The sequence below is a fragment of the Apium graveolens genome, chromosome 4 (genome assembly GCF_009905375.1).
Source record: "Apium graveolens cultivar Ventura chromosome 4, ASM990537v1, whole genome shotgun sequence".
NCBI classification, from domain to species: Eukaryota; Viridiplantae; Streptophyta; class Magnoliopsida; order Apiales; family Apiaceae; genus Apium; species Apium graveolens.
The window spans coordinates 266,086,219-266,100,649 of record NC_133650.1 but is presented as its reverse complement, the minus strand read 5'-3'; the positions used below and the strand labels follow the sequence as shown (position 1 = coordinate 266,100,649).

Below are 14,431 nucleotides of genomic sequence, written 5' to 3'. Positions count from 1 at the left end.
CAAGCAAAGCTTGAACAACAGCTAAAGTCAAGTCAAGTTGAAGAAGAGAAAGGAATTGAAGTCAGGGGTGAAGACAAGATTGCAAACCTAGATGAGGTTTTTGGGAGTATATTTGGTGAGAGTATGGAAGAAAGAGAGGAATGGCAGAAGGGAAACAGAAGAAAGGCCAAGGCACATAGAAGGAGTGAAGATAATACTGAAGTAACCAAATCTATATCTAAACCACTACCTTCCATACCTGAACCTCTTGTTGCTAATCCCACTATAAACATCCATGGTGAACCAATCATTCCAAAAGAGGAACCTATTGATTGGGACACTATCAAATTGCCTACCTTTCTAACCACTCTTCCACTACCAAAGAAACAGAAAAGAAAACCCAAATCTACACCTCCCATAACCTCTAAGAAATTCACTCAAAAACAAAAGCCTAAGCCTAAGCCATCCATTTCTAAAGATGATTATGTTCACATCTGTGACATAAAAGAAATTTCAGACATTGAACTCTATCTGGATGAGCTGGAGGATGCAAGAGGAATAGCTGCTTACAGACAGCTACCAGAGAGATTAGTGTTCAGATACAAAGGAGCTGGGGAAAGAACATGGCCTCTCCACAGGATTCTGAATGAAGGCTACTCTACCTTGATTAGAGTCTTTTCAGCTATACAAAAGGATTCTGGCTTTACCAGAACTGCCAAGACTGAAATTCTCAACAAGATTGCCAATATAAGGAAAACTTGGAGGGAGCCCAATGCTTTACCCAGGACTTTACTCATTCAAGAAAGGGGAATTACAATTCACAAATCACCTCATTGGTTGATGGAATTTAGAGATGATAAAGGAGTCAGAAGATTTTTCAGACTTGAAGACCAACTCAAGATTGCCAGCAATGAAACTCTCAAGGAAATGCAATCTAAGTTGGATATCAGTGTTGAAGATGAAGCTGAATTCTTCAGACAACTCCAACTCCAAATTGAGGAAAATGACAAAGGGCTAGGAAAGAAAACCAGGGAACAAAGAAGAAAAAGATGATTTGCTCAGGCTAAAGGAATATCCTTGGAAATACTGTAAATCTTCAATTTCCTCCTAGTACATACATTTTTGCAGCATTTTCAAATTTCTACTTAGTTTCAATTCATATATCTGTTAAGTGTTTTGTTATCATCAAGTTAACCCTGAATTTATGCCTACAATTCTTATAGACATAAATAGGGGGAGATTGTTAGGAATATATGTGCATTAGTTTGATGATATGTTTAACAAAACACTTAAGTAGAAATTCAGTGTCTGTAGCCTCAACGGATAAGACCACTTTGGCTATCCGTTGATGGTGTAGCTTTACTTAGAAATAAGTCTAGTGTTGTAGCATATTTCAGTCTCTGTATTTAAGATGTAATTCTTAGAAGTTGAGAGAAACTATGAGTCATGTTGACTACTAGAAGATATGCAGATAGGAAGGCCAATTGTAAATATTTCATGCCTTGTAATTTTGTATAAATGAAGTGGTATCAACGGATGACTTAAAGACCTTCAACGAATGAGAAGCTAAGCTTCAACGGATGTCTCTAAAGCTTCAACGGATAACATCCTTCAACGGATGAGTGCATCAACGGATGAAAGCTTCAACGGATGTTCTGTTGATTAACCGTTGATAAGTGGTAGTTGTACCTACAAACAGAGGTACGTGGGTGAACAGAGATAACTGAAATGTGGCAGCCTAATTTCAGGAACATCAGAAAAAGCAGCCGTTCTACTCTAGTATAAAGAGGCATTAAGTCAACAAAGTACTGGAGTGAACTGGAGAAGAAACAAGTGGAGATCTTACTTTATTATTTTATATATCCATGTCTTCACTTGTAAACTTGGTAATATATAAAAACCAAGTAGAAGCTAGTAATTAGATAAGAATTTTTCCAGAGCTGTTTAGAAAAATCTTGAGAGAAAAATTATCTAGTTTGTACTAGGATGCAGCTGTGATCAAATTCTTAGATCACAGAATTTCTGAAATACCATCTCTGGTGGAACAACAAATCCACCAGAAAAGTTTTTAAAGGTTTATTGTGTTCTTTACATTTGTGTTTGAATATATATCTGTCTGTATCAGCTTAAAGCAATTCACACACTTGTTCATCTTGAACACACAGTCTTTATAAACTGCTCAAAACTTGAAAAAGTTTTGAGATTTACATTCAACCCCCCTTCTGTAAATCTCATTGTTAGTTCTCTAGAAATAACATCAATAGATCCTGTTTTGTAACCATTTTTGCTTCTAGAGTTGTACTGTGCCTTTGCCTTCCAGTTGTTGTCCTTGTTGGATGTTTGTCCATTGTTTTTGAAGAACTTTGGCTTCTTTACTCTAATGTTAGAGAATTTTCTTGCTAAGTAAGCCATGGACTGATCTAACTCATCCAGTTCATCCAAGGTATAGAATTCATCCTCTTCAAGTTCAAGAATAACTTGCTTCTGTGGTTCTTTGTTCTTTTTCTCACTACTTGAAGCAACTGGAGTCTGGATTTCTAGTTCATCATCAGATGACTGGCTGTCATTAACCATTAGTGCACTTGAACCATCAACTATTTGCCCTTAACTAGCTCTTAGGAATTTTCTTTGGATCATTTCCAGTTCATAGGTTTTTAAAATACCATATACAACCTCCAGTGTCATTTTGCTCAAGTCTATCCCTTCTCTTATAGCTGCAATCTTCTGTTCTAGATGGTCAGGAGCAAAAACTTCAAGTTAACCTCCTCAACTTTATAGTATTTGTCATGAAACTGCAAGTCATTAATCAACTTGTTGAATCTTTCAAAGACATCAGTTATGCTTTCTTTAGGTTTAACCATGAAACCCTCATATTGAGACACCAGTATTCTCCTTTGTTTAGATCTAACTTCCTCTGTACCTTCACACATAATCTCTATTTTCTCCCAGATCTTTTTAGATATGTCACAGTTGACAATGTTATTGTATATGACATTGTCAAGTGACTCTATCAAAATTAATTACAGACCACTATCAAGAGAAACTTTTTCCTTCTCAATGTCTGTGTATTTTGAAGGATCTTTAGGATCATAGTAAGCTGGGATGACCATGTCCCCTTCTGTAGACTCTTCAATCCTTTTCATAGGAATAAAAGGTCCATTCTTCAGAATTTGGATGTATAGGGGATTGGCCATCCTTAGAAATAAAATCATCTTCTTTTTCCATAATGTGTAGTTAGTTTTATCAAAGGCTGGTATCTTTATCCTACTAATCTTGTGTGTATTCAATCTTCCAAGATTTTTAATCTGTTTACTTTCAGATTTTTCTCTGATATCACTTGTTAGGTAATGAATACAACATAGAGGGGGGTGAATGTGTTTTGGATTTTTTAAGGCTTTTTGAGTGTTTGTTCCTTGGTTAACAAAGCAGATTAGAAATGCAATAATATTATGTTAAACTAAAATAAAACAGTTCACGTAATATTTCAAAACTCACTTAATTTTGTATTAAAATCAAACTAGTGTTTTGCTACAAATCTTGGGTTCTTTGTAAGTAAAGAACTCAGCTTGTTCCTTGAGAGAGTTACAAGAAAACTAGAATTGTTTGATACAAAAATAAAAGCAAAGCATCAGTGTTTACTTTATAGATTAGTAAACACGGGTTTACACAGCATGCAATAAGATGTACTAAACCCTACTTTAAGTTATCTCTAAAGCTTTCCATTTCCGGCTTAGTGTATCTTTGCAAATCCTGTGGATCTGTGACGTTCCTTTGTCAGTTAATCTTGACCTTTGATCTTGTACTCTTCAAGCTGCTTTTGTAGAATTTTCAATCTAAGTAATTAGATCATTTGTTGAGCGACAATCTTGAATATTTAACTTGTCTGCATTCTGTACTTGAGCTTCATATCGAGATCTCTAGTTGTTGTTATAGAGAACTGACATCTCGCTAAGTATAATGACTTATCAAGATCTCTTAGTTCTCTACAAGTGTTTTGACTTGTCGAGGTCTCTGAGTTCTTGAGGTAACTTTGACTTGTCGAGGTCTCCAAAACTCTGCATGTAGAAATGACTTGTCGATACCTCTGAGATCTCTATAGGCATATTGAGTTATCGATATCTCTGAGATCTCTAATGAGAAAATTGACTTGTCAATATCTCCAATCTTCGTGTCTTCATTTTAACTTGTCGATATCTCTAAGTTCTCTATTTGCAAAGTGGCTTATCGATATCTTCATATCTTCATTTGACTTGCAATATCTCTGAGTTTCTCGATAGGCGAATTTGGACATCTCGATAAGTCATTCTGGAGTTCTCGAATGACTTCTCTATATGAATTATAGATATCTTGACTTATAACATTTTTTCCCAAAACAGATTTATTCAACTCTAAGCTTCTTCACAATTTCTCTGAAGTATGATCTTCTTGATCTTCTTCTAGAGTTTATTCTTAAACTTGAGATTGTTTACAAAAAAATACCCCAATCTAATATTTGACATTTTTACAGACTCAAGTATTACAGTATAAAATACAAATTTAGATTATCATACAACTAATTCTTAGCGATGTCAATTTGACTTGGTCTTATTATGTTACATGCATGTCTTGCACAACATTTTGTCTTATTTCAAGGCAATTACACCGTAATTTTGTTTTAGCACAACATTATTATACTGATCGACGAATTACGAGTTCAATAATACATTTTTTTTCTGCCGAATCAATAGTATTTATTATTTTATTTTAGACAGAATATCGACCAAATTCAAATAATTACACTTTGTTAATTTTAAATTTATATTAAACTCGACCAATACTATAATTTAGCTTTAGTTAGAATAAATAGTGTATATAATTTTGTCTTATTTCAAGGCATTATACCAAGTAACGAATTATTTATATTTAGATTTTATAAAATTTTAGCAGGAATAACATATATATATAAAAGTAATCACGTATATTATATAAATTCAAGTACGATACCGACTTTTCTGCAAAAAAATAAAAATAAAAAAAGTATGATACCGACTCTAAACCAATTTTTTATAATTCGTCGTGAAATTTTATTTAACAAATTATTGTTCTCAATAAATGATACGGTGGTTGAAAATCTAATCGGACATAAGATAAGTTTTCAAGCAAGAGTCAGAGAAGATGTCAAGATTTTATATAATCCTGTGATAAACATAATTTCTAATACAGTTCCTTGAAATTTTCGGAAAACCGCTGACTTGAGAATTATTAGTTGCAGCTTTCCCACGCCATTGGTAGTAGCTGCTACTTTCTTTGGCCAGCAGAACAATTGACTTTTGATTGTTCCCCAAACGTATAGATTTTATAAAGATTTCATGAATGAGAGAGAGAGAGAGAGAGTACAACCCTAGACAATCTTACGACTCTAATTCCCTTCAATCTAAAACATTAGATTATTTGACTTAAACTTGTAAATTATTGTCATCAAATTACTTGAAAGGCTTTATATTATAATAACAACCACATCATCTCTTTCTTTGCATGAATTAGTAAACCAGTAAAATATATGTTAGGAATGAAGATATCTGTTCATTCCCTTCTTGCAGTAGTAGTTCTTTTCCTGTTGCTTTCACAGCTCTCCAGGGCAACAACTGATGAAAATTTTGTTGAATGCTTAAAGCAGCATTACACAAACAACTCTACCTCTATTTCCCACCTCATTTACACTCCTGCTGATCATAACTCCTCTTATTCTTTCGTTTATCAGTTCTCTATCCGAAATCTTCGACATGCATCGTTACCTGATTATCAAAAGCCTCTTTTTACACCAACAGATGAATCACAAATCCAAACTGTCATTTTATGTGCCCGGAGACATGACTTGCAAATCAGAACCCGAAGTGGTGGTCATGATTTCGAAGGCCTTTCTTACAGAACTACCAACAATGATTCATTTGTTTTACTTGACATGATCAATCTTCGGTCTATTGATGTCGACCTCACAACTACAACTGCGTGGGTTCAATCTGGTGCAACTATTGGCGAACTTTACTATGCAATCTCGCAAAAGACTACAACACTTGGGTTTCCAGCTGGATTATGGGCAAGTGTTGGTGTTGGTGGACTCATTAGTGGGGGAGGATATGGCACGTTGAGACGAAAGTATGGTCTTGCTGCAGATAATGTTATAGATGTTCGTATGGTTGATGTTAACGGAAGAATTCTCGATAAAACATCGATGGGTGAAGATCTCTTTTGGGCAATCAGAGGAGGAGGTGGTTCTAGCTTTGGTGTCATTCTCTCGTGGAAGATAAAGTTAGTTCAAGTTCCTCCAATAGTCACTATTTTCTCAGTCGACAAAACGCTGGAGCGGTATGCAACTGCACTTCTTCACAAGTGGCAATCTGTTGCTCCCTTTGTAGATAAAGATCTAGACATTAGAATTCAAGCCAACTGTATACTTAGCAACGTAAGTATTCGAGCAGATAAAAAGACAATACGAGTGACATTCGTGTCCTTGTTCCTTGACAGAATTGATAGGCTGCTCCCATTAATGCAACAAAGCTTCCCTGAGTTGGGATTAACTAGAGAAGATTGTTCAGAATTGAGCTGGATCCGGTCAGCGCTATTTTTCGCTGGCTTGCCAACAGAGGCTTCTCCTAGTGCCTTGACAAACAGAACCCTTGTACCAAAATTTCCTATCAAGGCAAAATCAAGCTTTGTGAAAGAACCGATTCCGGAAGAGGGCTTGGAAGGCATATGGGAACAATTATTCTTACGTGATCCAGAAACAACTATCGTCGTATTGACACCATACGGAGGAAGAATAAGAGAGATATCAGAATCACAGATTCCATTTCCGCATAGAGCTGGAAACTTGTATATGATTTATATGGGAGTACTTTGGGCCGGAGACACTCAACAGGCACTAAATTGGATTACAAACTTGTACAATTACTAAGATCCTTACGTCTTCAACTCCCCAAGAAGCTCATATGTGAACTACAATGATCTTGATTTAGGTATGAATAATCTCCGAGGTCACACAAGTTACCAACAGGCAAGTGTGTGGGGTAAAAAGTACTTCAAAGATAACTTTGACAGGCTGGTTAATGTGAAGTTTAGTGTTGATCCTAGTAACTTCTTCCGCCACGAACAGAGCATTCCTGCTATTGCATTGTAGCATTTTAGTTCCCTTCATACTAAATCCATGTACTTCATGTTATTTTTTGTTGTTATTCTCTTTGAATATCATTCTTATACTGAAAGTTTGTTAGCATTATTCCCTAGTCATATCCATATGTGGATGCAAGGATGCAGTGTAGTCCTAGTGTCTATGAATGATTTTTCTAACACAAGCTTGTGCTTTTCTTTCTGGGTCACATAATACTCTACGCAAATTCTCCTTGCAAAAAGAGGGTGAACATTAGAGCTGAAACTAGATCAGTTAGGCCACATGATTCACGCACCGAATATCTATAGATGATATTAAGGCCCAGCAATGAGGTTAATAATACGCAACACTTGTCCAACAATACAACAAGTAATTACTCAAATTTTCCGTTCAATAAGTAATTACTTTCACCAACAATACGGCATTATAATATTAAAAATTACTGCAAAAAATGATCAAATTATCCTTGAGATTTTCAAGCTACGCATTTCATGAGAGTAGGGGAATTCTTGGTAGTGCCAAGCATCTAAGATACCGAGTACAGGGTGGTTTTGCCAAATATCTTGTCACCATTTTATCCGTTCCAAAAGATTTGCATTTGCCAACTCCAGAAATTAGCACTAGCTTTGTAATGAACTCATTTCCTATAATCAGCTTACTAACGACAGCAAAATATATGTATTTATAAAATATTTTGTAAAAAAAACTGGCTTTTGGGAAGTTAGCTTGTGACTCAAATACTGGAATCATTGACTACAATCAGCTTACTAACGACATCATTACATATGTAAATAATAATTTTGTAAAAAACTGGCTTTTGTGCCGTTAGCTGATGACTCAAATACTACAACTGCTCAGACGTGAAATACACTGAACAAATCTCCCTGGGGTCCTCAATGTTCAGTTTTCACTCAACTCATTAAATTCTTTACACCGGGAACATCCACGATCCTTTTTTAGATATTTACAGCTTAAAATTCAGTGTCAAAGCAAGCTACCATGACCTTGGAAACCATAGACCGAGCGAAAGGAATGTAGCTCAAGCTATACCTGAAATTATACAAAAAAAAAGAAAAAGAAATGGCATTAGATGAATATTAATACACGGCATGAGCATTCCTTTCTAATTTAGAAACAGAATACATGAAAACCATTAAAATCTCATGGGAGGGGCTAATTTGTATACGATCAAGTTACATGAGAGCATCTATATCAGATGACTAGGTAACTAATAAAGGAAACTACGGATCACATAGGCTAGTTTACATAGCTTTTAGAACATGCAAACATAGAGCTTTCGTGTGGAATGAATCAATGGATTGAGGCCTAAAGGCGATCCTGTGTTTTACACTATTGTAAGGATTAAAAAGAAAATATTAATCGGTTCCAAAAGAATAATAATGCATGAAAATCAACACAGCCCATTTATCAACATGCAACTCAGATGAGGACAGGATCTGCATTATACAATAATCTCCTTAAATTCAAAAGCCTCCAATAGAAGAAATCCTTATGCTCTAGAGAGAGAAGAGACAGCAAGGCCCCACGTCACAAACCATCTAAACTTTATTAACAATATTTAAAGAGTGAACACTTTTAGATTTAAATATCTACTTATAGAGCAAGCACAAACACACACACATAAAAATTTCCAAATGCCCCTAAGATGGTTTAAACCCTTAGGAAACTTGACAACAGCCCAGTATTGATAAATTACTTTTTTTCTTAATATTAGCAGGTGTCATCAGAGTGCCTCGCCAACTCCCCCCAAGATGGTTTAAACCCTTAGGAACCTTGACAACATCCCAGTATTGATAAATTACTTTTTTCTTAATATTAGCAGGTGTCATCAGAGTGCCTCGCCAATTCCAATACCACACAATTAAACAAATCGATAAACTTGCTTTGCGAGAGTACAAATACAGTAAAATTTAACAACATACCACACAAGAGCACTGAACTCCAACAAAATTGCCAGGAGTGTCAATAACTTGTTATGAACCTGATCAATTTAGTCAGTGCAAGATGGCATAAGAACCAAAATTTATGATAATGCAGAAGAACAAGTAATTGCAACAAAAAAATATAGAACAATCGACTTACATATAGAGCACAAAACAGGGACATTATGATACTTGCCAGATATATAGCTGTTGCGTATATACGAACAGGGTCAAGCATCATGGTCACTTGTCGTTTAGGGCCTATGAGGAATGCAGTGCTGTCATACAAAAGACTCCAACTTAGCAGCTGGAAAACACAAAAGTACAACAAAAAATGAGGAAAGAAAGCAAGATACCTAATCTACTAATCTGACGAAGCCAAGAATAAAATTTCTTGGTAAAACCAAAAGAAAGTGCTCATTGAATAGCAAAAAGAGAATCAAGAATCGACTAGTAATATTCTCCCCAGATACAATTTATCATAATTATTGATTATCCACAATATTAATAATAAGATATCAAACAAATTAGAAGTAAACAATAAAAGTGAGATAATAGCAGAACAATAATGGAGATAGATGAATGGCAACACAGTAAGATGATAAACATAAACCGCACGAGAAAACACTGAAATAGCCTAAAGAATCACCAGATAGTAACAATGAAATTCTTAACACAAACCTTCCAATTGCAAGCAAATTGCCAAACGAGAATGTGATACCAAACTTGATTGGATTGAAGAAGACTAACATCGACTGCAATATACAGAAGTAGATGTGCATTAGTTTAATTGTAAACCAAAGATGTGAGATATCTATTTATTGCAAAGAAAGAATTTTAGTAGACTTGTGTGTACAATACATATTGTTTGAAACAAAAGAGAGACCGGTTACAACAGTACATACCACCAAACTAATATTCAATTATTCATTATCTATGTTCCGAATCAAAAGTATAACTACATGTTTGGCAGAAACAATTCCTAAGAACGCATCTTATTTTGAAGTAGAAGAGTGTCAAATTAACTTGCATATAGATAATCCCTACATTTTATAACGAACACAGACATTGAAAATCACAAACACATATGTATCAAATTTGACATGGAAGGAGAAATAGACAGCACTTTTACAGGTCTGTGGTTAGTATTACACATTAATGATGTGCTTGACTGGTTATACATAAAAATTATGTATATAGTATACCAAGTATATCTATAGTTACTAAATTGCCATCTTTTCGATTACTGAATAAGAACATAAGTACAAGGACTAAAAACATACTTGGTTGCAAATTTCAGATAGATCAAGTATAACGAAAAGGAACACAGTAAAAAACTCACCAAAAGTGTACAAGCAACGCCAGAAACCAAGCATATGGCAAAACCATAGAGCCTCTGTTATTGAGATAGAGAGTAAAACTGTTATTAAGACGGAACTACACATTAAGAGAAACTTAAACAACATTATCTTACAGATAAAAAGGTTGTTCGATAACCTGTAGAGTATTTCAGCAGAATTAAAGAGTGGAGGAAGATACAATATACTAGATTGTCAGATACAGATAACAAAGATTATGCAAAAGCTGTAACATTGCTTCCTTTTAAGATGCACAAAACTAGCATAGTTGAACCAAAGCTAACCACTTAACTCCCCAAAACCATCCAGAGGTTTCCGGTCAAGGTGTAGTTTTTTAAAGCATGTTGTTGACGCTCCCTACTTGAGGGTTTCGTGGTTTTAAGTTTGCAAAATCAACTCCTATGCAGGGCACATTTCGAATGGACGATGACATAAGGTGAGTCAAGTATCAAAAATACCTTGAATGCACCACACCAAACTACCCCGTAGAATGACAGGTTAAAGTCAATGAAAGGTAACATATCCAATTGTTGCTTTTTGCTATTCAAGTAAATAAAGGTTATAAAGGTGACATGGTACATTAATCGAGAATCCATTATGATTGTTTAAGTTCTGAATACCTAATAAAAAAAATACTATCTTCGGAGAGAAGTCCGAGAAGACTCACATAAACAAATCATACCACTAATCATAAATACCCTCCCCTGTATGATACTTCAAATATAATACGAAACCTTGGTTATATATTCATTAGGTACTAATTATGGTTGTCAATTGTCACATTCACTTATTCTAGGTCAACATTATTATTTGATAGTTATCTCATGGAAAGAAGTTATCCAGCGGGATAAAGTGCTCTCTCTTTTTAGGATAAGAGACGCTTTCCTTAGTGTCCAACTACTGCAATGAAAACCCCACATTAACCTAGCCCCAACATTGGATTATTGGAATTATCCCCAACTGTACGATTTTTGGTTAGTAAATTTGTCTCAATTCTTCATTTGATACAAAAAATGCTCTATATTTGCATTCTTAAATGAAGTTGGAAAGTTCAAAAGCAACAGTTTTGCAAGCAAAGAATCATCATGTTCAAAGCTCAACTTTTCCCTGCCCAAAAGAATAAGCACACCAAGTAAAACCACAAAAATCATTTGTCTAGAAGCAACCTTCTATATTTTTTACATGTTATTATGACTAGTTTATCCAAACTAATTATGGCTCAATTGTCTTATTATTCAGAAAATGAGTATTCTTAATCTCTGAAGTCCATAAAAGTTAAAACTCTTAAAGATAGTACAGATGCACATCAACAAGGCCATGTTTGGCAAATCTGATAAGCTAACTTCAGACTTATAAGCCCGCAACAACTTATTGAAGAGTGTTTGTCGACCCAACTTATAAGTTGAATTTACAACTTATAAGCTGATAAGTTGAATGTTAGTAACGACGTACTTTTTCTCAACTTATTTTTTATTTTTTATTTTTTTATCAATTTTAGTTTTAAAATATATTTTTTTAAATGTTAATTTAACTTAAAATATAAGAATTAAGATAATTATATTTAAAAATTATTTATTTTAGTTCATTTAAATAAAAAAAATTCTGATTTATAAGTTAAATTATCCAAACACTTGTATAACTTATAAGCATTTATCAACTTATCACTTATCAGTCACTTATTTAGTTTAAGTCATAAGTTACTTATTTCAACATTTCTCAAACGTGCACTAAGACTGTAAACCAGCCTAGGTCTACGAAGGAACCAAACCAGGCCAGAAAAAAGTGTAGCATAGCTCACATCTGGCAGTATGTTTGACAGGATTTCCTTTAATATTCAGATTGAACAAGAGCAGCTCAAACAAATAATGGTAGGTCTGAATTCAGGCACTCCCTAAAGCTCATAATGAATCTGAATTGAGTCGATGAATTCAAACAATGTATATATTTGCTCAGATGAACAGGACAAGATTTAGCAGGTGTTTCATCACTTTTACTATACTTTAAGAAAAGAAGATGAACAGAACAAGATTATTTATACAGAAACTAGAACTACCGGTTGCTTTGATAAGAGACCTGCACAAATAATGATATACACGATCGTTTGTATCCTTATTTCACTAAATCTGCATAAATTTAAAGAGGAAAAGCTCCCAAAAGCACGATGCCAAGGATTTTAGACTGCCCGACTCTATAAGGACAGGTTAGTTGCTAGTTGACTTTGATCCAAATGATTCACTTCGATGTTGCAAAGGTATAATGATCGCAGGGTCTGGATATCACCCGATCATTGAAAAAAAAGTCCCCTCGTCCAGATCTCTTCAGAGAATTTCCACTCACTGAAGTCCACAAACATTGAACCCGTCTTAAGAGCTAATATATTATGTAAATTGCATTTTTCAACCAACAAATAATTCTCCGTGGATGTTGGAAGAGAAATCTACGGTATTGAACAGGTTTTCATTTACCACAACCTCAAAAATCACATAATACCCCTTGAATTAGTATAATTATATGTTCCAAACTCGATCACATCCCTATTGCCGTGTTTGGTTGGGGATGAATTAAAATAAAATGAAATTTGAACTATAATATGTGAGATTGTTCACATTTTCATTCCTTCGTCCAGTACATTCCATTCCTAACAACCTAAACTAGAACTCAAACTCTCCATTTTGAGAAAAAATGCTCCATTCCTCCCCATACTAATTTTCTTCATGATCAATTTTTTTTTTATCTTCCCTCCAACCTCCATTGTTTCCCATTAATTTCATTCATTCTATCACACCCTATTCTCCCCAACCAAACACAACATAAACATCCTATCCTTCTAATGACTTATAGCCTCTCTCTTCTCTATTTGCACCATTGTTTATGCTCTTTTTTCAAAACAGAATAATACCACCCGAGATGAAGATAAATATCCTACTAAGACCAGTTGTCATATATTCTAAATCTACCATAGACTCCTTCACAATAGCATCCCACAAGAACATATGTTACAGTAACAATCACTCTCTTACTTAAACAAAAACTTATCCTCATCACACATCACTCGTAAATCAGTTAAACCAATACGAAACTAAAGTTAAAAACCCTAACAAACTAAGCATTAGAAACTGCATATAAACATCACCATGTCATCAATCAAGTACCTAATTACTCCAAATCACTCCAATTAACAATCACATAACACTTGCAATTAACAATCAAACAGTCCTCGAAGCACAAACACACAATCGAAAATAAATTAAATTTTATAAAAGATGAACCTGTTGATAAGACAAGGTACAATTCTGATTGAGATCATCCATGAAAGCGAAAGAGCTTTGTTCTTCAATAACTTCCTCTTCCATTCCTACTAAAATCTTCATCCTCTCCATCGCGCGATTCATCTTCTCCATTTCTGCAACCGCCTTAATGTATGTATATGCGTGTGTATTTGACTGTTTTGTGAATATATGCAGTGTGCAGTAGATACGTAAGTTTATGAGTCACATTCGAGATCTAATTATGGGTCCTTCTGGCCTTATAACAACTACCGGCAGGTGTCTGTAACAACAATTACAAAATTAAAACCACGGTCTTCCAAATAAAAAATTGGAAATCGGCATTTATCGAGATTAATCGGAGACATGAATAAAAGCAGGAGGATTTTTTAAATAATTTTGTGATGTTTTCATTTATAACAGAATTTGTTATTCAACATATAATTTAGCAACAAATCAAATGTCAAATATTGAATTGATCTATCTTTTAAAAAATTGAAAAATTATGGATGATATTTTATAAATGGAAATTTTTTTAGAACACTATATTAAACAAATACAATAACAATTGTCTTTCTTTGTGAATAATACATTTTATCTGTATAAAGTTCTAAACCGTAAAACCCCAAAATTCTCTCAGTCTTGAAGTAATTTTTGAGGGGCTTCTATCATTTTTTACTGGTGGGAAATCCCGATTTCATTCTTCTTTTTATTATTGTTAGTTATCTCTTATTAATC

The 14,431-nt window shown here is 34.3% G+C and overlaps 1 protein-coding gene and 1 pseudogene across 2 annotated transcripts; one reads left to right on the top strand and one right to left on the bottom strand.

Moving 5' to 3' along the window:
* The first annotated feature begins 5,458 nt into the window (after window positions 1–5,458).
* On the top strand, window positions 5,459–7,135 carry LOC141719587 (tetrahydroberberine oxidase-like; annotated as a pseudogene).
* A 690-nt stretch (window positions 7,136–7,825) lies between these two features.
* Window positions 7,826–13,966, bottom strand: LOC141720938 (uncharacterized). Of its 2 annotated transcripts, none has more exons than XM_074523639.1 (6): window positions 13,697–13,966; window positions 10,412–10,465; window positions 9,751–9,824; window positions 9,266–9,347; window positions 9,070–9,128; window positions 7,826–8,176 (listed from the first exon to the last, which is right to left on the bottom strand). In XM_074523639.1, exons 1-6 carry the CDS (start codon window positions 13,826–13,828, stop codon window positions 8,098–8,100), a joined length of 480 nt encoding a protein of 159 aa, XP_074379740.1. In that variant the 5' UTR covers window positions 13,829–13,966; the 3' UTR covers window positions 7,826–8,097. The 2 variants fall into 2 exon arrangements, with proteins under 2 accessions (XP_074379740.1, XP_074379739.1); XM_074523638.1 differs by having other exon boundaries at window positions 9,230–9,347; window positions 13,697–13,958.
* Window positions 13,967–14,431: the final 465 nt, after the last annotated feature.

Bases quoted from the DNA above. Each gene is read 5' to 3' on its own strand.
- LOC141720938 (XM_074523638.1), bottom strand. From the start codon at position 13,828: ATGGAGAAGATGAATCGCGCGATGGAGAGGATGAAGATTTTAGTAGGA. The intron at 10,466-13,696 runs GTTCATCTTTTA...TCTCAATAACAG, and splicing joins GTACCTTGTCTTATCAACAG to AGGCTCTATGGTTTTGCCAT. The intron at 9,348-9,750 runs GTTTGTGTTAAG...TTTGTATGACAG, and splicing joins AATTTGCTTGCAATTGGAAG to CACTGCATTCCTCATAGGCC.